Source organism: Lissotriton vulgaris, chromosome 11, assembly GCF_964263255.1.
Source record: "Lissotriton vulgaris chromosome 11, aLisVul1.2, whole genome shotgun sequence".
NCBI lineage: Eukaryota > Metazoa > Chordata > Amphibia > Caudata > Salamandridae > Lissotriton > Lissotriton vulgaris.
The window spans coordinates 415696803-415720795 of NC_141699.1; the positions used below are offsets into that span (position 1 = coordinate 415696803).

At 45.4% G+C, this 23993-nt stretch overlaps 1 protein-coding gene across 1 annotated transcript in view; it reads left to right on the forward strand.

Moving 5' to 3' along the window:
* LOC147679911 (pyroglutamylated RF-amide peptide receptor-like) overlaps positions 1–23993 on the forward strand; it is a 206420-nt gene that overhangs the window by 67506 nt on the left and 114921 nt on the right. The window contains exons 2-3 of the mRNA XM_086944762.1: positions 7911–7972; positions 11794–12029. Of these exons, the coding sequence (XP_086800888.1) occupies positions 7911–7972; positions 11794–12029 (298 nt within the window). The remainder of the gene's footprint in view (positions 1–7910; positions 7973–11793; positions 12030–23993) is intronic.

A 23993-nucleotide genomic window follows, 5' to 3' on the forward strand; every position in this document is an offset into this window, starting at 1 on the left:
AACCACCTTCAGGAAACAAAGATGACGGGGACGTGTTAACCCGGGTTGCAGGGGTTTGGGGAGCATTGGTTTCTTTGCCCTGGGAGGGAAGAAAGAGACTGCTGCTTGCATGCAGGCAGGCAGGCAGGTGACTTTGTTTGGCACTGGCTGTGTCTGCGGTGCCAGCCCAGGATTGCTGTATGGTGCAGTGTTTGATCAGTAGGCAAAGGTGCTGTGGCTCAGAACACCCCTTCGGTTCTTTTGTCTTTCAGACCGCAGATCGGCCGACTGGGTATATATATATTTTTTTTGTTAAACCCGTGCCTCCTACTGATTTTTTTTTTTTTTTTTTTGCAAACCCATGATTTTGGTTGCCGCCAGGGGCATAATAACACGGTGGCACAGATTTGAGACACCCTTTAACCGCGAAAGCTTTACCACTACCCAGAATGAATCAACTGTATTTCGCCGCACTTTTGCACCAATGTGCTCGAAATTACTGTTCTTCAAATTGCATCAATATGTTGTGTTTTCAAAACAGATTGGATTAATCTAAGTATTATAAAAAAAGACAACACAATTTGTCTGCCTCGGGAAGCTTTCGATTTGTCATGTGTAGAATTGTAGTTCAAAAGAGCTATTTAGGCAGGTGCTTTTTTTGAATTGTATGCGTGATGGATGAATGGTTCACCCGTTTTTGACCAGCGTTTAGGAGTCTCCGCCTTTCTAGGCCATTGGGTTATTGCTAATTGACGGGCACTGAAAGTCCTTTCGTATGCCAGCCCACACCGAGGCCTTTGTGAATTGAGGTGGTGATCTCACGCAATTACACAGTATGCCGGCGTCCACTTAAGTAAAACTCGTTATAATTGGCACTCTGCCTGCCACTGTTTGCAGCAGGGCCAACGACTGAAGAAGCATGACATGTGACGGCCCTCTCTCCCCGTGTAAAGTCGATGCACTTTATGAGTCTGTGTTACACCTGTTGTGTTCCGCAATGGATTGATCCTTTTTCCAGTAACTCAGTCCAGTGTTTTAAGAGATATGATCAGCTCTCCTGGGCGTGAACCGATTTGCTGTTAACGAAACTAGAAACACATGGAATAATAATAGAACCGGCTTTTTCGAGCACCTACCTTACACGTTAAGTAGTATTTCTGTTTCTGCAGCCTGTCCTTTCTAAGACACACTTTTTGATGTCGCATGCAATATTAAACTGAGTATTAAAACAAGTTAGCTGACCCAGTTTCCTTTCTGACAATTTTAAGAGTCAGTTTTAAGTTTTAATACCTGACCATACCTCTGGTTATGAAGCTCAGATTGTGTAGTACTAACTGTAGAGAGATGCTGAACGTTGTATTGCATTGATTACGTGACTGTTATGTGCTCCAAAATGAATGTCATGTAGAGTATGGATACCAAGTGACTACATGCATTAGGACACTAAGTATTGTATAGTAGTTGTATTTCTACAATACTTCATACCACTGACACACCTGACGTGACCACTTGAGATCTGTCATCAGGCGTTGCCTGCGTTTTTCACTGTTATTCTGGAAATGCTCCACTTTGAGTCACCGTGTTTATTAGTACATTTATCTGAATTTTGAAATGGATAAAAGGACACATTCAGCGTGGAGGGGCCACCGCCCTCCCCCCCCCCCCGAAAATTACTTCACTGAATGGGAAACGTTATTTTAAGCAGAATAGGGAATAATTTTACCCGGGGCGTGGTAGTCGCGCTAGAAATGCAGCTTTTTTGGCAGGCACACAGATAAAAATAAACAAATCCGGCTTAAACAGTAATGTTGTTGTTGGCAGCTTTTTATTAAAGTGCGTTTTGCTTTGTGTCCTCGGCCAAGTGGTGTTCTTATCTCTGTTGGTGGCGTGGTATCTCCTGTTCACATCCTGGAGGACGTCCCAATCTGTGACAGTCTTCCTGTGGTTTGCAGTCCAGTTTTGCCCACTGTGTATTGTTGTGCATTCACCTACTACGACAGTTTACTTTGTATGTTCAGTGCTTCAATTCTTTAGCTTCTATTGCTGGGTTTAAAAAAAAAATATTTTCATATTCTCGGTTATTGTACTTGTGTTTACCGCGGATATATCAGTGTGCCTCACTTAAGTGCCATTTCTTAGCTAAACTGCTCTTTAAAATTGGAGGCTAGCGCAGCGTACGAAGGGGGTGTTGAACGGCTCCTGTCAGGATTGGGAGGTGGGGGCTGCGTCATGCGCGCGCAGTTTATTTTTCCGGGTATCTCGCGCTCTCCAGTGACGCCGAGATTGATGGATCGAATACAGACTGCGCAGAATGATAACTAATGCACACCAGAAGGGTCTGGTATCCTCTGTGGATGAGATCTAAAGCCCTGTGACTCGCATTAAATGTAGCATACTTCTGCTCTGTGTGGGGGGGGCTCTGTGTGGGTGTATGTGTGGAGGGCGCTGTGTGGTTGTGTGGGGGGGCGCTGTGTGTGTGTGTGGGGGGGCTCTCTGTGGGTGTTTGTGTGTGGCATTTGCGAGAGATTAAGCTATTGGCATTGTAAATGACAATGCCATTTATTTATGTTAAAAAAAACATAAATAAAAATAATGTCAAGAGCAATGCCAATAGCTCTAACTTTAACAAAGGCAAAACCATTGCATTGTAAATGCTTGTTACACTTTTTAGTCAAGAGTCTGATGGTGGCCTGGCTGTGGGTGTGCTGAGAGCCACCAGAGATGGCAAGCTTGTCTGCAAGATAAGCAGTGGGGATTAATATGATATCTTTGTAAATGATTTAGCTGGTTTGGAAGAGGGTGCAGGCAGGCATGGGGGCCACTGAATTTCCATCAGGCTATGGGTGATGTGATCACACTTCTTCTAGTCCTGGACGAGATGTACTGTACTAGGATGCACTTAAGGGTTGCCACTTTGAAGTCTGGGAGCCATGGTGCAGGGCATTATTACCATTCAGGCAGATGGGCTATCTACTTTCATTCCTCACGTAGGTGGTTGTAACAGGTCCTGGGCCTGATGGTTTTTCAGGAAGCTTCTGTAAAAAATATATAGGGGCTCGTTTGAATATCATGGCTGGCTCAATAAATAATTTGAAGCCCACTTTTATCTTCACAAGCTCAGTTGCAGATTCAGAGATATCTGTTATTCGAAAACCCGAGAAGGTACCTAAAGTTATGGGCTCATATACACAAAATTCACAATTTTATGTAAAAGTAAGGATATGTACTAGACTATTAGTAGGCAGACTACATTTCTTTTCTTGCACAAGTGATATACCCTTATCAATCAATCTTTCTGTAGAAAAGACAAGTGAAAGCAATAATGAAAAAGACAGTATACACGATAATGGATTTATGGAGGTACTGGAGGATGGTCACCCTAGTAGCTCTAGCAGAGTCAAATATATTTGGCAGGGTTACTGACACATTCTAGAGCAAACATTAAGGAGTTTAGTGTTGGATAGGAGTTTAATTATGGCTACTTATCTCTTACTAGCAGCCAAGTTGACAATGGATAAGATGATATCATGCTCAGTTCAGTCCATTTAACAAAGCAACAAGGTATGGCTGCCCTCTCTTTCTACTGTTGATTCTCAAGATCTTTTGTCCATTGAAAAAGGCTGTGCACTGCAATGAAGACCTCATAAGGCATGCATATAATGTACAAGTGGTCGGCTGGGCTATAGCATTAAGACGCTAGGAGGCTCGCAGATTGCACAGGATCCCTGAACTGCTCAATGGGAGATACTGTTCCACAACTTGCAAGCATACAAAGAAGAACTCTCTGGTTAGCCCCCAGTCATGTTCTCCTCAAGTACCACCACCTGATACCTAATACTACCTGTTTTCAGTTATCTTTCCTCATTTTGAGATAATGATGAGTTCCTGAAAGCACCTCTCCAGCTAGCTAGCTCTGCTGTTGAAACCCCTCTGCAAGCTGTTCATTTGACAGAGGATGGCTAGGTTAACTGTCGGAAGGCCTGTCATAGTAAAGCAGGGCTTTAAATCCTGTTTTGAATAGTTTCGCAATCATTATGATGCTCAGAGTGGTCATATGCAATAAAAAAACAAAAATGAGTCTTACATGCTGGTAGAAAATGCCAAGTGTATCAGGGACATTGCTTCTTTGTTTTGCAGAAACAAAAAATACTGACCTGGCTGCGAAAAAGTAGTGACCTCGCCAGCATTACATTCGCACCATCACTGCTATTGCTTCATGAGTGATAGCAATTTAATTTAAAATTCCAGCAACTATACCTTTGGTGGGTAAGTCCCAGCCGGATTGCTAACTTTAAATGAGACCTTTAGTTAAATGGCAATATAAATTTACAAATATAGATATTTTGTCGATTTTTTTTTTCACGTGGACAAATCCATTCACTTACACCCACTCTAGAGCTGCTGTGTACATTTACACCCATTCTACCTATTTTCTCTAGGATTGAATCGGCCTAGAAACAGGTGTACCAATTAAGTACAAACATCAGTTGGTATAGTTTTTGATTAATCACAGGGGTCTATTCACAAAGATAAATCTACTTATGTAAATTTACTGCAAGTAACTTTACTCTTACGCTTTTGAGTAACTTTACTACTCTTGCAAGTTCATCATTTATGACTGTAAAGTTACTCAGAATTGTATACTTACATGAGTCCACCCAAATAGGGGGTGGAGTCAATAAAAACCTCATGTATGAACATAAAGTTACTACTAGTACTGATTTTCCAACTGTATTTTAGGTTCTGCACAATCGGGGCAGACATCTCCCTGTTATATAGTCATGGCGACTGGAATTATGCAATTGGACGGCTGCTGCTTTTTTCACATAATTGTAGATTTGCTGCATTTGCCACATAATCTATCATCTGTCACATAATCTACAGATTTTAACAAAAGAAAACTGTTTCTCGCTCAAATGGTTAAAAAGTTACTAAAAATGCAGCGACATGTGTTGCAGTGCACTGAAAGGCCCATTGCAAAGCTGGACTGGACTCCTTATTGTTGCTTATTGCTATATTTGTGTATTAAAATGGTACTGATGATGTGCCCAGGCAGTGTTTCCAAGTTTAATAATGGCAAAATAATGAAGAAATACTATTACAAAATGTGCTGCAGTATGCCACATAATTGGCCTTTTCTTGCCACATAATTTACTCAAACCTGCAGCATAATTCGGCCCTCTCCTGCTGCATAGTTCCATTGGCCCTGTATATAGTATAGGGAAAAGGGTAAAGATGTTTTAAAGTTTTAAATAAATTAAAAAAGATATTTTTATGGTAAATATTGATGTTATTTAATTTTAGACATTTGTTTTCAATGTAGGGCAATATAAAAGACGATTTGTGTCGGGTACGCACCGTACGACCCTTTTCCTACGAGAGCTGAAAACAGCCATAAAAGCAGAGTTCGCCACCAAATAGAAACGGAACGCCCCCCGGGTATGGTGCGTACCCCCTATGATTGCAGGGGTACAGCACGTACCCCTGCGATCATGGGGGGTATGCGCCGTACCCCGCAATCTCGGAGTGTACGCACCGTACCCCATGTTCGCCGGGTGTACGGTGCGTACACCCTACGATCGTGGGGTACGGCGCATACCCCTCATGATCGCAGGGGTACGCGCCGTACGGGGTGTATGTGATTATGCGCTTTTCCGTACGAATCGCCCCGACCTGACGTGGACCGTACGAATCGTGTCCTGATTCCTCGGTCCGGATCGTACTCGTCGGGCCATACGGCGTGTGTACGAGTCGTACAGTTCACGGTTTCAGCCTTGCAATACGTACGGATAGCGACGATTCGGACGGATTCACGGAATGCGGATCGTACTACGCGACTTGGACGGACGGGTACGATTCGTACGGAAAGGGCTCCGGATACAAATCGTACGGACGGTTTTTTACCAGGATCGGAATCGACCCTTAAATCATTAAAAATTTAGGTTTGTTTGAATTAAATTGAAATACAATATTTTTCTGAACTTTTATTTAAGAAAAATAATCCCCACAAAAAATTTATAATATTTTCTTATGTATTAAAACGTATTAAAAGTAAAGCATGGAACGAACTAAAAGTAATTAATTATTTTACATAAAAATGAATGTTACACTCATTATTATAATTAAAAAGTTGTTAAAATATTGCAAATAAAATAAAAATATGTTTTATTGATAGATAACAGTTTAAGCTCAAACTACATTTATTTATATTTTTAAATAGTTTAAATCATTTAATTTAATGTTATCTTAGTTCCTATGGGGTTTTATTTTAAGTCCCTACTTTCATTATTTTCTATAGGAGGATGTTGTGTTACCCGTTGTTGACTATATGTGGTGCTGCACTTACTTACAGTTCTGAACTGGAGTACATTTACTCAATGTTTTGGGTATTTGTTGTCATTTTTTGGCTGTGGTAACTATAGATCTACAGTTTGAGAATACGGATAGGCTTACTCTTTTGTGGGTGGATGCGTGTCTCTCTCTAAACTCCTTTCTAGCCCTCACCAAACCCCTCCTTACTCGTCCCTTAAGCCATACCCATTAGTTGTAAATATTCTTCATTTTCCAGCCACTCCTTTGTGTTCCTACCACATTCACTGCTAAAACGTATATTTATCAGTGCAAAGACCTCTGCAGTTAGGGCACAGATCTCGGCACAATCAGTTTGGTGATGCAGAGGCCTTCACATGAATATATGTAAATAGCATTTTGTAGTACCTTAGTAGTACTATAGTAGTGCTACTAAACATACTACAAAATGCAGTTTGTGAATTGGCCCCCTCAATGTTTTCTCATTGTGGGCTTTCAACAACTTCCCACTGGCCTTCCACTTCCCTCAACTGGAAATACTCATATTCTGTCCCTTACCCTGTCGGGAATATGTTACACAATTTTAGATTTTCTCCAGTGGTGGAGTTTGTGGTTGGAAATGTGGACTTTATGACTGCAACTTCAAATTTGTACACACTTAAGTGACACATCAATGTTCCAAACCTTACCTGAATTTGACCCAGTGCGTGAAGACTGACAGGAAGAAAGTTTTTTTGTGCACTCAGTTGTATTCTACATTTAGAAAATAATGTTTCTCTATCTCCTTCAGAACAAGCCTTATCAATACAGTCATTGCTTTAAAGTCTGTATATTGGTCCAGCAGCTGCAAGAAGCGAATCGCTATATAAATTAAGCAGAAGGTTGGAGCCGGGTCTTCAAACAGCAGCCCACTATTCACTTAAGGCCCCCCAATTTTTGCCAGATGACCAATGACAGGATAGTCACCCAACCAATGCCTCTGGATAGGTAGAAAAACTACTCAGGAATGTGGGACACCTAGGGCTTTATCTCTTCTTTCGGTCCTTCAGTCTCTTCTTAGAGGGCCCGCAGTGCGAACACCGCAGCATATGTGTAGGTTTCATTTACCCAGTACTCATCCTTCTGAGACTTCAGAAAAGTCATTGTTGCCTTTCACACAGACAACGTGGAAGGAAATTGAGCTGTCTTTGAATAGCAGCACTAAGGATGAAAAAACCCAGATATGATAACTCTTAAACCCCTATTTGCCTTGACTGCCTGCAGAAGCCCCCCTCCTATCTTACTCCTATTGCTTCCCAGCACCCCCTGCCACAAATACATCACTTTGATTAGGCTGCCTTGGGCACTCACTGTCTTCCCCCAGAACACTGGTCCGGGCTTCTCAACCACACCTTTAGTTTCTGCACCAGTTGCCTGCCTTCCAACTACCAACCCTATAGCACATCTTAAAATCACATGCACATTTTCATATCTTCCATTCCTGGACTCTTGTAGTGTCCCGCATGAAGATATCAGCCAGCCATTTAATTTAAACTGTGTAGAACGCAAGGTTCCTTCCTAAATACCTCTAAAACCACACAAAAATATGTGAGGCTCGCTAACTCTCTTCTCTTCTTTCCCAGGGTTCGTGTGGACTATTGCGATCATTGTTGGATCACCCATGCTGCACGTACAGATTCTAGAGGTAATCTCAATCCCAAATTCTGACAAAGGAGCTCATTAAAGTTGCGTCACTCATTAAAGCACTAAAGTAACTAGAAGGCAAAGCGCATTGTGAGTATTGAAGCATCAAAATATGGTTCTTTCGATGATGGCGGAGTATGCCAAACCTCTTGCCGCTTCCGTCCAACATATGAACCTGCAACTGATGCACCAGAAACCCATTGTCATAGCATGCAAATGTTGTAGGCTAGATGGATTGTATAAATGAATGAATAAAACAATTGGATTGCTTGATTAATTAAGATCATTACAATAGAATAAATAAGAAATGAAAGAGCAATCTTCAATGCAATTCTTATAGAATGACAATTTCTCATAAATGATCTGCAGCAATGTTCTGTGCTGTGCTCTGCTGCTCATTTCTGCCATAGCCAGTTTTATAAATGTATGAGATCTTACAGTGAGCTGGCCGGAGGTACTCTACAGGCAGGTATCCACCGCTATATTTCCCAATCTAATGTTTAGGCATCTAAATAGCAGTTTTAAACAAATTTTCCAGAGCACTATTAGGTTAGGGCTAAAGAGTCCACATGTATGAGCGATGTATGAGCGATTCCTCTGCATGCCGGCATAGGCGGCATTGTTTTGCAGTGTCTCCCTTAATCCGCTGTATTAAAGCCCTCTTGTAGGAAGACGGACAAATCAATAGCTCAGTAATTGTCTTTTGATCTCCAGAGGCCAGGATTGTTTTAGGTACGGTTGGCAATCTCATGGGTCATAAAGAGCTAGTAGGCATTTGGCAAAGGATTGTTAGCTAAAAATCATTTAAGTCCTGCTTTGCTTATTAATTTTTTTACTTTGCTGCAAGTGCATCAGGCAGTGGCTAATTTCACAGTTTGTCGGATTAAAGGTCCTGGATGGAGGATTTTAAATATGTTGACTGCGGACCGCATCCCTTCCCTATTACAGACCATAGCACTGACTTTAACCTGTACGAGTCTACCGTTTTTAATTTGAATCAATTGAAGAGGTATCTGGATTCGAGCATAAATTGATAGCACACTAAATTGAGCTCTAATATTAGTTGGCAATGGGAGGTGGTGTCCGGCAGTTGAAATAGAAAATGGTAAATGCAGCACTGCAATTTGTCTAACCAGGACTTCTCAGTGTTTCTGTATGCGACTATTCTACAATGCCGGCATAAGTTTGCATTCCAGTGTTTTACAGAATTTGACACTATCAGGGAAGCCATGTTTTTCGGGATCCATGAAAAGGTTGTGCACAGGACGGAGTGCTTGAGAAACGCTTTCTATAACTTTATCCGCACTCTCTCCTCAGACCATAACCCAAGATGCTTACATGCTCTTATTCTTTCAATTGGAGCATTATTGATTGTCCAATTTCCTTTCTTGTTCAACCAGCGGCTGAAAATAATGATCTCAGTTTTGGTAGTGTTCATCCACATGTCATTGCTTCCACGGAATGCAGAAAGTGAGTCCAATTGACTTCAGAAGCCCTATTGCTGTTTCATCTAAGGGGATCGTATCGTCTGCATACTGCAGGCTGTTTAATTTTGGTCGCCAGCTTTAGTGGGCGTGCTCTTTCAGATGTGAAAGCATCTGCCAAATCTGCCTAGTATAAGTTGAAGAGTACGTTAAATGGAGATGTGGCCACAATGATGTTGGATAGAAATTAATTTTCCTTCTCCTACATATCACCTTAAATAAGCAGTACCTTATTTGAAAGCTAAATGAATGGTTCCTTTTGAAAACACATGCAAAAACAAGCGTCAGCAAAGCCAATAGGTGTGGAGTTGGCTGCCAGCATTTGGCTTTGTCAATGCTTGTTTTGCCTTGTCATTATTTTTCTAAATTTTTATTAGATGGAAAGCTGCCGGACTGTTCCATGTTAAAAAGCATGCATTGTTATAGTAGTCAGTAGCACACCAGGGAACTACTTTGCATATTGGATGTGCTAATTGTGTATGCTGTCACTCATGGTGAAGTTAGCCGATGTCTGAAGGGGGTGACGCATTGCCCTCAGTTGTATGCTCCATTGGGCTCTCTACTCAAGTCCCATATCCATAGATTGATTATTTTGTGTTCAATGGAAGAGTACATCTGCCTACTTTTTCATTCCACTTTGGTCACCTTGCTTTTCTTTTGACCATATTTTGCCATCACCATTAATCTGCCATTTAAACTCTTGTTCTCTTACTTCCCGTGAGCACCTTAAGTTCTAACATCTTATTCTGTGAACACCTTGAATCTTCATTCTACCACACTTGTGAGCATCTCTTCCTGGTGTCCTTCAAAGGTCACTGTAATGAGTGCTTACCTTACCTAATCTCTTCAAAGACTGTGACCCGACCACGGGTCGAGCACGAATTATGCTGGTGCTCACTAAAGGCGTGCGAAAACATGAATTTGCTAATACTATTGTCCTGAAATGGATGTGTATGCAATTGCATAGGGCATATATCCGTGAATAGAGGAATTCTAACAAAACAATGCATTGTCTGCAGCAGAGTCCCCGTGCTCAGGTGAGCATTGAGAGGGAAGGAGAATGAAAAACATAGGTAAGCAATTCCGAAGTATTAAAAAAGCAGACTAGGCATTGTTTAAGAGGCAAAGTTTAAGGAGACACTTTAAGATAAGGACGAGTCAGAAGTAGCTAAAGTTGTCCGAAGAAACACTGAAGGAAGACATACAGGAGTAATTATTTTCTAAATTAGACAATGGCACAGAGATACATTAGGATTTGCAGTGGTCACCCTCATCTTCCATCAAATTCGACATTTTGAGGTGTGGATATAAACACACAGGAAAACGGGGGATGACTATACAAGGAAGTGGAAGTGGATGATATTAAAAGAAAACTAAATAAAAGAATATTTGTTCAAAGAGAAACAGTAAGTAAATGTTCTCTGTGCCTTAGGTTACATACTGTCATGGAACTATTTTACAATTCAAATATCAATCTGGACAAAGTGTAAGAATTAGGAAGTGAATGTCCAAAATACTCAATCAAAATTAGGGGTTAAATGTATTAGAATTTAAAGAAAACTTTGAGATAAAGTAAGGAGAGGTGACAGCTGTTCACATAAAAAGCAAGACAAATCCATTACCTCCGAGCTAGAGGCTGCATTAGCTCTCCACCCTTTTGTAATAAGCTTTGGGATTTTACTCTCCTCCCGGGCACTGTTAACAATCCTAATCAAAACACCTGGTCGAGCTTTCTATAACACTTCCCTCCATAGTGCGTGCACACCCTATTAACTATCTTGGACGTGCAGAGTAAAAGCGGCGCAGTTTGTATTTCAAAACGTCTGTACACATAGATTTGTTCCCTGCTGAGTAAACCATCTTACTGGGGAAAAGAGTAAAAATACATTTTCATTTGCTTCGTTGCAAGATAAAATCATTAATTGTTGTACGAGTACATTTTGAGCTGGAACTGCTGAATGTGTATAGATCCTTCATAAGGAAAAAGTCCTGAGATCTTTTTTTATATCAACACTCATGCAATGAAATGTCAAAATAAAAGCGTGAAAATAATTCCACTGATATTATCACATAATTTGATACTCAATTTAAAGATAATTTCATTTGTCCTTCATGAAGTTAACTGATTCATGTCACAATGCTAGCAGAAGTACATGGCATGTTGGCTGTCCCTGTTTCCCCTTCTACGAGACCTCACTGGCCATCTCAGTTGCACGTGTGACTCTAACGCATTATCTGTGTGTATTTTCTGGGATTTGAGCCCTGTGGTCTTGACTGGCAGGGTCCTTCTTCCTGATATGCCTTTTAAATCTCAGGAGTTCTGTTTGCTCCCCTCTAGGTGAAATATGACTTCCTGTATAACCTTCATCATGTGTGCTGCCAGGAGTCCTGGAGTACTATGGAGCTGCGGCGGGCCTACGCCATCTTCATCCTGGTTGCCCTGTTCCTGGTCCCCCTCACAGCCATGCTGCTGCTCTATTCCAGGATCGGCTATGAGCTCTGGATCAAGAAGCGTATAGGAGATGTGTCCGCCCTGAACACGCTGAGCCGCAATGAGATGGCCAAAATAACAAGGTAAAAGGGGGGCTTCGCTGCTGCGTCAGAGTGGCAAGGTGACTGGATGTGAAACTTCAAAAGACCACCAGTTAATACATCTGAATAACAGACTTCATATTTTAGGGTCTCACTGGAGCACTAGGGGAATATTTCCTATTTTATTTCATATGGAAATACCATTACAGGGCAGCGTAGCAAATTTACTTTTAATGGGCAGAAATTCTCTTAGGTTTCACAATGAAGAATCTGTTTATTGATGGCTCTATACCTCTTGTCTAGCCCCACTCCTTTCTCCTGAGTTTCTCCACTAATTTGTCAAGTTTTTCCTCATTCTGTTCCAGACTCTCACGTCATACCATAGTCTTTACCTAATTATTTGCATCCACTGAAAGGTCTTGAATTTGCTTTTCATTTAATTAAATTCCTCCCCCTCTCTCCTCAAGCAGAGGATTAATGTTTCTTCCAGAATGCCTTGGTACCGTGTGAACATAGACTGAAAAAAACATCTTTTGCTGACAAAATGTCTGTCATAACATCAGTCTTTCTATAAGTATCTCTCTATAATGTTCCTAAATCCAGTCATTGCCACTTGACGGTTGTATGATAGAAGCATGCATGCCTCTACTACGCAGCCCAAACCATGAATGCATTTTAACCATGACTTCCTTCACGATACAACTTCAGGGTATAGGCATGCATGGTAAAGGGGTGTGTGTGGCTAAGGTCGCTAGTACCCTGATCACCTCCACTCCCTTGACTGCTCCCCCACCCCGCGCTGTTCCTAAAGCCCTATTCAGAAAAGGGGGTGGTGATGGACAGAGTATCTGAATTAAACAGAACACTCGTACCCAGTCAACAGATCAGGGCTTGATCCATCACCGTTTTTTAGCTCACTGCACCATCCCAGCTCAGAACCTGGCTACATGCAAATTAGTCTGTTTTCTGAATCGTTCCTAAAGCCCTGCGCCTTTACTAAAACTAGACCACCCCCCTTCGTGCTGACTCTACCCTTTCCCCTCCCCCTGCCCTAAGGCCTAAAACCCTGCCCTTTTACTTACACTACCCCCGCTCTGTACCTTAAACTACCCCAATCCCTTCCACTGCCCTGAAACTTACCCCAACCCCTTAGTCCTAAAAACTATTCCGAATACCAATTCCTCTCTCACTGCCCTAAGGCCTAATACCCTGCTCCTTTACTTACACTGCCCCCACCCCACTCCCATGCTGTCCCTTAAACTACCCCAACCCCTTCCACTGCCATGAAACCTACCTCAACTCCCAGCCCTAAAAACGACCCTGACTACCCATTCCCCTCCCACTGCCCTAAAGCCTAACACCCTATTTCTTTAATTACACTACCCTGTACACCCCACCCCGCGCTGTTCTTTAAACTACCCCAGCCCCTTCCACAGCCCTGAAACCTACCCACCCCCAACCCCACTCGCCTCACCACAGCGTTTTCCTGCTTCCGTCTTGCCAGCAGCTAGACCGCGTACTGCCTTAACCACGCATATGCCTAGCTTAGGCATATGCGTGGTTAAGGCAAGCGTAGTTGCGCTTGGGTAGTCAGAACACCCGTGGTTAAGACATCGGTGTTCCGATGTTCCCCCTACTTGACACATTTTAGAACTGAGTTCATTTACTATTCTAACATCTAGAATGTATGGCTGTGGCTTTTTATTACTATTTCTAATTCCCATGGATTGATTTGCATGTGAATTTCATTGTCTCAAAGCCATACTTTTGATTTCAAAAAGACTATCCAGAATACATTCACTGTAATTAGGCACTAACAACAATCGAAATGATTCAACACATTAGCGAAAAAAGGATGAAATCAAATTACTGTGTGTTCCTCTTGATTTTAAAAACCATATGCCAAGTTTAGACATATTTAATTGAATCTAGGATTCTGTACAGGTATTTAGTATTATGTCAGTGAATTTTGAATCTGTGTGTTTGACCGCACCAACATTCACATGTGAATTTTGAACCTGCACAAGAATGTACAGACGTGACTGGAAGCTCGAAAACTGAATACAGTATGTTTATCTAGAGAAGTGCCTGGACATTGGAAAGCCTTATATAAACAGTGGCAGCCAGCACAGCTCGCTGGTGGTGAGGCAGGTGGGAGGGTGGTGGGGGTGCAGCAGGGTGGGGCAAAGGGCACAATGTACATTTAAAAATACACTTAACTTGCCACCGGGTTCCGCGATTCCGCTCCTCCTCTTCTCCGTCTCGGACTCCAGGAAGCACAGCCAGGATACCCTGACCAATCACAGCGCTGCAATGCAGAGTTGTGATTGGTCTGAATGCCGTGGTTTGGTACTTAGCCAGGGACTGGGGGCCTGGACATGTTCTCCATGCAGGCTGTAATGCAGGGTAACACGGAAAGCGTGCATTACTCTTGACTGGGGTGAGTGTTTTGTATTTGTTCTGCATTCCGTCCATCAGTTGTGTGTCTCTTGTAAATATGGAGCAGGACACAGCGCCACCGAAGCGTTGCAAAAAGCAACACTTCGGTTGAGCAGGGGGCTTGTAAATGAAGCCCAGAATTTTTTTTAATTTGCAGGGACCGAGTAAGTAAGACAGTAGTAAGCCCAGCACCATTCATGGACAACAACTGGTTCTGCAAAACCCTCCAACACAAAGCAATGGAGACAGAGAATTAAAATAAAACCCCATAGGAAATATTGTTAGATTAAATTAAGTTATTTAAAATATGTAAAAATGTAAATTATGGTTACAATCATTTTTTAATTAAAAATAGGGTATTCAAACATTTTAAAATTAAATAACAAATATGTATGATTTTTATATATTTTTAACATTGAATTATATTTATTCATATTTGTAACTATTTTAAATAGTTTAATTTCATTTAACATTATTTCCTATGGGGTTATAGTTTAGTTTGCTACCTCCATTATATTCTATAAGAGGGTATTGAGGTGCCAGTGGTTGGCTATGTGTAGTGCAGGCCTAAATATTGTTTTTAAAAAAAAAGAAATAACTTACAGTAGGAGTTTGTGAATAAGGCAAAAGTAGTAAACATTTTAAAGGTGTAAATTACTGGAAAGTGTAAGATAGCTTTGTGAATAAGGACCATATCTGCACATGAAAGTCACAAAATATGGGATGCAATTAAATGTTAAGCATTACAAAGCTTTTAAGAAAGAAATGTACAAACCAGCACACCCAAAACAGCATCGACAAATGCTATTGCTTCCACATGTCAGAAAGACCGTTCTTTGGCTGCAGATGTGTTAAGAGAAGCAGAGACTGAAAATGACAGCCCTTTTGATATTGTTACTCAGCACTGCGTGAACGGCAGCTTTGCATATTTTATGTGGTGAAGAAACAACAAACACAGTTGTACAGTAATGGATGAACATTTGAAATCAGCTTTGCACATCAAGTATGTCTCAGCTACCCACTACCCAGTGATATAGTGTTTGTCCTGTTGAGATTACGGTTTCCTCGTTTGGTGCTTCGATCGAATTTAGATCAACTTCTCATGTGGAACTGCCTGGAAGCAATGAAATTAATCCAAACATCCACTGTACCCCCTCCTCCCTCCCCTAAATTTCCAATTTGGAAGGCAGGTCTATTTTACTCTCATCTGTGCAAGTATCAGAGATTTAATCAAAACCACAAATTGTGTCTGGATCAGCACCTACTTCCTCCTCCAATTTTTCCAGGACTTTCTGGCTTAGATGCCTAGATTCCTGATCTGTGTCCTGACCTCCGCCACTTCATCCACAAACCTCTATGCTGTCCCTGACACTATCTAGCAAACGCTTCCTTCCTGACTACTTACCCCAGATTCCAAGCACTAAGCTGCATGCAGCAAGCCACCGGAACCCATTCCAGACAGCTTGACCACAATCACAAGGCAGAAACCTGGACCACCGTGCAAGATCTGAAGATCTTCCTGAGCACAGGTGATGGAGCGAGAGCTCTAAAGTGGCACTTAATCTAGGAGAGCGGGGAAGGGAGCTAAACAGAGGAATGGGCACCTCAGCAAGCATTCAAAAATGCCTGGCTCTTTGGCATAGGGTGATGCGTTAATCCATCTAGAGAGGACCAACTCCGAGAGTCCAGAACAAACTGACCTTTACAGTTGACAAGCGCACACGCCCCTCCCAGCAACAACTAAAATGGTACTGTGTTCCTGGAGAGAGGCACAGCACTGCATTCATTGGAGGAAAACATTTTTTGCACGGGCACCACTAATGCAAGGTAGATATCTCCCACCGCAACACCGTCGCCCTGCTGGACAACCTCGCAAACCTTGGACTCAAGCAACTAGTCAACACCCCCACCCACTACGCCGGCCACACGCTTGACTCCGTCTTCTCCTCCAGCAAGCACATCGCCTTCAGCCACTCCACCGGACTTCACTGGACCAACCACAGCTGCGTCCACTTCAGCTTCAGAAAAACCACAACCCACCACCACCCGCAACAGGTTCCTCACAGAAGCTGGAGCAAGATCACCGCCGATCAGCTCACCACCTCCCTCAGCCAGAACCCACCCGCCAGCACACCGGACCCCAACGAAGCAGCCCGTAACTTCACTCAGTGGCTGACAGCCTGCGCCGACGACCTTGCACCACTGAAGAACCCTCCCAGCAAACCCAGAAGCAAGAAGGCCCCCTGGTTCACTGACAAACTCAAGGACTACAAAAAGACCTGCTACACCCTCGAGAAAGCCTGGCTCCTCGACCGGACCACTGACAACATGACCGCCCTCAAACACGCAACCCGCAAGCACCACCAGCTCATCCGCACCACCAAGAAGAAATCACTGAAGGATCGACTGGACAACAACGCCCACGACAGCAAGGAACTCGTCAGCATCGTCAAGGAGTTCTCCAACCCCAGCACCGGCAACAACGACATCACCCCTTCACAAGATCTCTGCGACTCCCTCGCCTCGTTCTTCCACCGCAAGATTGCCGACATCCACAACAGCTTCGGCACACCATCCTCGCACCCAACCGCCGAACCAACGCACCCCACCACGACCCTACGCACCTGGACCGCAGTGACCACCGAAGACACAGCCCGCACGATGAACACCATCCACTCCGGATCTCCGACTGACCCCTGCCCCCACCACGTCTTCAACAAGGCCGACTCCACCATCGCACCCCAGCTCCGAGACGTCATCAACACCTCCTTCGACACCGCCACCTTCCCAGAGATTTGGAAGCATGCCGAGCTCAGCGCCCTACCGAAGAAACCAACAGCGGACCCCACCGACCTCAAAAACTTCCGCCCCATCTCGCTCCTCCCTTTTCCTGCCAAAGTCATCGAGAAGATCGCCAACAGACAGCTTGCCGCCTTCCTCAAGACAAATGGATCCCTCGACCCCTCGCAGTCCGGTTTCAGAGCCAACCACAGCACCGAGACCGCCCTCATCGCAGCCACCGACGACATGAAGTTGTGTGGCTCACTGGTTAGAGGCGGCAGACCCGAGAGTAGAGGACGGCCCCGGACCAGGGTTCGATTCCCGGCGCGGCAGGTTTCTGGACCAGGGTCAGCGGACTCGATAATTCTCTCGCCTCGGTGCCCACTCTGATCAGCGATCACACTCGGCAACTCTGGGCATTAGCTTGCCTCATCTTCACTAACGGCCCCACCAGACCGCTGGGGATGCCTGGTCTCACCCTGGAGATACCCATTAAGGGACTATCTCTCAGGGAAGCCAGGAAGGGTTTCGCAGCGGTCGAAGCGCCTTGGGACCCTACGGGTAAGTAGTGCGCTATATAAATGCCTATACATACATACATACATCCGAGCCCTTCTCGACAACGGGGAAACAGCGGCCCTCATCCTCCTGTCTGCCACCGCACCCTAGTCCAACGCCTCAGCAACACCGGCATCCAAGAGAAGGCATTGAAGTGGATCATCTCGTTCCTCGCGGGAAGAACACAGAGAGTCCGCCTCCCCCCGTTTCGCTCCGAGGCCACCGAAGTCATCTGCGGCGTCCCGCAAGGATCATCACTCAGCCACAACCTCTTCAACGTCTACATGAGACCTCTCGCAGCCATCGCACGCCAACACAACCTCAACATCATCTCATACGCCGATGACACCCAGCTGATCCTCTCCCTCACCAGAGACCCCGACACCACCAGAACCAGCCTCCACAAAGGGATAAAAGACGTCGCCGAGTGGATGAAGAACAGCCGCTTGAAACTGAACTCAGACAAGACGGAATTCCTCATCCTTGGACCATCACCCTCCACCTGGGACGACTCCTGGTGGCCCCCAGCCCTGGGCACCACCCCCAAGCCGACAGACCACGCACGCAACCTGGGCTTCATCCTGGACTCCTCCCTCTCGATGACCAGACAAGTCAACGCCGTCTCCTCCTCATGCTTTCACAACCTCTGCCTGCTCCGCAAGATCTTCCGATGGATCCCGATCGAAACCAGGAAGATGGTCACCCAGGCCCTCGTCACCAGCCGGCTGGACTACGGAAACACCCTCTACACCGGAACCACAGCCAAGCTACAGAAAAGACTACAGCGCATCCAGAACGCCTCCGCCCGACTCATCCTGAAGTTGAGTTGAGTTGAGATTTATAAAGCGCGTAGCTACCCTAGGGCATCCCAGTGCTGACATGACCTTAGATCCAGAGAAGAAGTAGGAAAAGGAAGATTGAAGGTTAAGGGAAGAGCCAGGTTTTAAATTGTCTCCGAAAAATGAGGAGGTTATGTTCTCTCCTCATAGCAAGTGGGAGTGTGTTCCACAGTTTTGGGGCGTTGTAAGAGAACAAGCCGCCCCCGGATCTGGCCTTTCTTATTCTTGGAACGCTGGCGAGGGCGAGAGAGTCGGATCTTAATTGTTTGTTGGACTGATGAGGTTTCATCAGGGGTCTCAGAATTGGGGGGCCTTTGTCGTGCATTATTTTTTGGGAGATGCATAAGGTCCTGAAGGTAATTCGTTCTTTCACTGGGAGCCAGTGAAGGCTTCTGAGAGCTGGTTTGGCCGAGCATCTCGCTTTGGTTCCAGTTAGGATTCTGGCAGCCGCGTTCTGGGCGCACTGCAGTCTGTGAACAACTGATGCCGGAGCCCCCAGATACAAGACGTTGCCGTAGTCCAGTCTGGAGTTCACCAGCCCCTGCATCAGTAGTTTCCTTGATTGGAAGGGGATCAGGTGGAGGATCTTTCGGGACATACGGATGAGGCCAAAACAGGTGCCTGAGGTTTTTCTGGCCTGAGTCTTAAAGTTGAGGTCCTGGTCCAGCCAAATGCCAAGACTTTTGACCTTGAGTTTGGGGGTTGGAGGCGTTCCCATGCATGGTGGCCAAGAGAGGGTTGTAGGGAGCTTGTGTGGGTTACCCAGGAGAAGTATCTCCGATTTATCTCCGTTCAGTTTTAGTCGAGATTCACACATCCATTGAAAAACCCTACCTAGGAATATAGCCAGGTTGTCTAGGCTATTGCTCAACTGGTTAATAGAGACCACCAGCTGGGTGTCATTGGCGTACATTACTGTTTTGATGCCAAAAGGAGCGACAATGTCCTCTAGAGGGGACATGTAAATGTTAAAAAGCCTGGGGCTCAGGGAGGAGCCCTGAGGAACCCCACACTGGAGTGGCAGGGCATTGGACGTGGCAGTGCCATCCGACACTTGGAAGGATCTTTCTTCCAGGAAGGATTTGATACAGGGCGGAGTCAGCGACTCCTATCAGACTTAGCCGGTGGATGAGGATGGCGTGGTCCACCGTGTCGAAGGCGGGACTCAGGTCGAGGAGGATCACTGCCACTGATCCGCCTGCGTCCATGATGCTTCTAGCCTCTTCGACCACGGCTAGCAGGGAGGTATCGGTACCCTGTCCAGGTCTGAACCCGGTCTGGGATTGACGTAGCAGGTGATTGGCTTCCAGGAAATTAGAGAGTTGATGGTTGGCAATACGTTCGGCCACTTTGCTGATAGCAGGGAGAATCGATATGGGTCTGAAGTTGGTTGGGTCTGTGGGATCGAGGTGAGGTTTTTTTAAAAGAGCCCTGACCGTGGCTTTCTTCCAGTTGGCCGGAACAGAGCCCAATTTAAAGGAGACGTTAATGAGGTTGGTGAGAGAAAGAGCCACCGTGCAGGCGACCAATTTTAACTTGCTGATGGGAGCTGGGTCTGAAGGGGAACCACTTTTTACAGTTTGTAAGGTGGACAGAAAAATCTCTGTGGTGGGATTTGACTGGCAGGGTGATGTCTAGAGATTGGTTGATCCACTTGTGTAGTTGGACATCGGCTATGGAGGGATCCGGGTCCAGTACTGGAATGGTGGAGGAAAGTACTTGGGCCCACGAGTTTATGTCCAAGTTTTTCCACGGGCGGGAAGGTGGTTGGGGGGGTGTCTGTCAGGGTCCTTAACCGAGAGTTGTAGTTTAAAAGGGACTAAGAAGTGGTCTGACCAGGGGAGAGGGATGGGGGACTGAACTGTCAGTCTCGTGAGATTGGAAAACATGGGGTCCAACAGATGTCCCTTGATATGGGTGGGTAGGTTGCTTTGTAGTTGGAGACTTATGGAGCCTAGGTCTGCTTTAAGATCCGCAGCTGGCTTGCTAGAGAGGTCATCAAAGTGGAGATTTAAGTCTCCCAGGATCTTGAAGTTCGGGGATAAGCATGCGAGGGAGGAGATAGCTTCAGCTAGGGAGTCACTAAAACGTCGTACCGGCCCAGGTGGGCGATACACTAGTATCCCTGATAGGGTAGTCGAAGGTGGCCGGTGGATGGAAAAATGAACATTTTCGCAGTCTAAGATAGGGCTTTCTTTGAACTGGCAGGACAGGTGGTCTCGATATATGATCGCTATTCCCCCTCCAATACCTGCGGTTCTGTTCTGAAATTTTATAAGGTAGCCCGGTGGTAGTGTTTGGATGATGTCTGGCTCCGAGCCTGAAGTGAGCCAGGTTTCTGTAAGAAAGAGTGCCTCGATATCCGAGTCCTTCAGGAGTAAATTGATTTCAGTCTGGTGCTTCGGGAGGGATCTGCAATTAAGCAGGGCCATGCCGAGGCAGATTGGTTTAGGGGGGGGGGGTGTAGGCTGAACCTGTAGGTGCGATTTGGACAGCGTGAGTGTCCTTCCTCTAGGGCAATAGTACCGTTACATGGGGTGGCTGGGAGGCCTCTTAGTCTATGCAGAGTTTCCTGGGAGTATTTGAAGTGTAGTAGAGTGGGTGAGGCAGGGGTTGTGGGCTCTGGGCTTGGTCTGGCGCGGACGGGCGCAGACGGGCTTGCCTTAGGCGCGCCTTCGGCGTGCAAACGGAGCTCCCGCTGCGTTCGTCCGCTGCGCTTCCGGCCTAGGCACATTTTATAGGCGGTTGCTGATGGTGACGGGCAGGGGGGGGCGTGGCCTAAAAGGGGCGTGGCCTGAGTCCTCGCGGTGCTCGTCGAGAGGAGTGAAAAAGGTCAAGGCAGCGCGGCAGCGTTAGGATCCGCTCCCCGTGCCTAGTATTCTGCTCAGGTGCCCTGGTAAGTGGTGAGTTTAAAAGATATCAAGGAAAACAGTGATACAAGAATATTTTTTTAAAAACGAAATGCGCTCTCCCGGCTTCCGCCTCACAAGTAGGGTCAGAGTCTAGTGCCAGACGCTCGTATTATACTGGTTTGTTAGGGGGCGTGGCCTAAAAGGGGCGTGGCCTGAGTCCTCGCGGTGCTCGTCGAGAGAAGTGAACAAGGTCAAGGCAGCGCGGCAGCGTTAGGATCCGCTCCCCGTGCCTAGTATTCTGCTCAGGTGCCCTGGTAAGTGGTGAGTTTAGAGATATCAAGGAAAACAGTGATACAAGAATATTTTTTTAAAAACGAAATGCGCTCTCCCGGCTTCCGCCTCAGGAGTAGGGTCAGAGTCTAGTGCCAGACGCTCGTATTCAGCGTTTTATACTGGTTTGTTAGGGGGCGTGGCCTAAAAGGGGCGTGGCCTGAGTCCTCGCGGTGCTCGTCGAGAGGAGTGAACAAGGTCAAGGCAGCGCGGCAGCGTTAGGATCCGCTCCCCGTGCCTAGTATTCTGCTCAGGTGCCCGGGTAAGTGGTGAGTTTAAAAGATATCAAGGAAAACAGTGATACAAGAATATTTTTTTAAAAACGAAATGCGCTCTCCCAGCTTCCGCCTCAGGAGTAGGGACAGAGTCTAGTGCCAGACATCCCTCGACGCAGCCACATCTCCGGCCACCTGAGGAACCTGCACTGGCTCCCCGTCAACAAGAGGATCACGTTCAGGCTCCTCACCCACGCATACAAATCTCTCCACAACCTGGGCCCCAAGTACCTCAACGACCTCCTGACCTTCCACACGCCCACCCGCCAGCTACGGTCCGCCAGCCTCGCCGCAGTACCACGCATCCGCAGAGCCACCGCCGGAGGCAGATCCTTCTCCTACCTGGCGGCCAAGACATGGAACTCCCTCCCCATCCACCTTCGGCTGACCCAGGACCACCTCGCCTTCAGGAGACAACTCAAGACCTGGCTGTTCGAGCAGTAGCGGCCCCCTTCCCCCAGCGCCTTGAGACCCTTCCGGGCGAGTAGCGCCCTATACAAGGGTTGTGATTGATTGATTGATTGAAGTAGTTGCACTTCTGTGTTTTTCTAGAAGTGGTATCTTATTGGGATTTCACAACTCAGAGATATTTGGGACCAGGGTCATCTTAAATCTTTTGAAGTTTGCTCGGATGAGTTCGGACCTATTGATCTCAATTCTTTAGATACCTGTAGCTGAGATGCCTCACTAAATGGAGATCCCTGATTTTAGACCGTTTGATGTTAACATCACAATATGGCCAATGGGTAGACAGGAAATATCACAGATGTATAGTTCACTCCTTTTCAGTGCACCTGATCGCTTTACGGCATTGAGGACCCTGTGTGGGAGGAGGAGGAGGTGAGAGTAATGGCGATAAAGGAGTGGGTAGAAGTGAAGATGGCATCCTTTGAGCTTGGAACCTCGGCCCACTTTTCCCTGATTCAGTTCAAGTTCCTTTCTGGATACTATTGTGCCTGTATGCATCTAGTAAGGATGGACAGTTCTAGGCCATCAAATTGTCCTGGATGCAAAACAGAGATTTGCAATTTTTCATGTTATTTGTAGCTGCCCTGGTAGACATGGATTTTTTTCATTCAGTAGAATTAACCCTGACTCAAGTCCTGGGGCTCCTACCCAGAATGATCCTACTGGGAATAATAGGAGAGTTCACATCTCACCAGCTAACTGATTGAAATTCAAATTGCCTATTGCAAAAAGGCACATTGCACGTCACTGGATCATCAATGACCAGCCATCAGTCACTGGATGACCTCGAGGGTTGGATATATGGGCATACATAAAGAAGGGGAAATATTTGACAAGTGTCTGTCCGAATAAGCACAAGACGTTTTAGGGTCGCTAGTGGGAACATTTCGGTTTAAAAAAAGGGGATCATGATAAAAGGGTGCTATATAGAGTTATTGGTGGAATGATTCATCACCAGTTTTTACAGAAATTTGACCTACATGTCTTGACATGGAACCTTTGCATATAATGCCTTTTTTGTACTAATAAAACAAATGAAACTTTTTTTATGAAAAGAATTGAGAAATGCAGCATTCTGCAACTGTCATGTCGGCCAGTCACTATGTTATTTCACATCTTTCACTGGCAACATCACACATCACATATCACTTTGAATAACATTGATGAAACTGTAAGCCTCGAAAGAGATTGCTATTTGGAGGCAAGGTCTAGCCAAAAGGCCAGCTCTGCATTCAAAGGCCATTGGAACCAGCTAACGGATAACGTCACCGGGTTCTGAGGATGAAAGATGTTGAGTTCTGAGAATGCCATGCCATGCCTAGCAACCAGAACACACTGAACACAGACATTGGCGCTGCCCAATGCGTTATATGAGGAGCAGACATGTGACTTCTGAGGGTCACATTTAGCAGGTATTTGGCATGGGTTTCTGAGTGCAGCGCCAGCACTGACGTCCGCTAGACA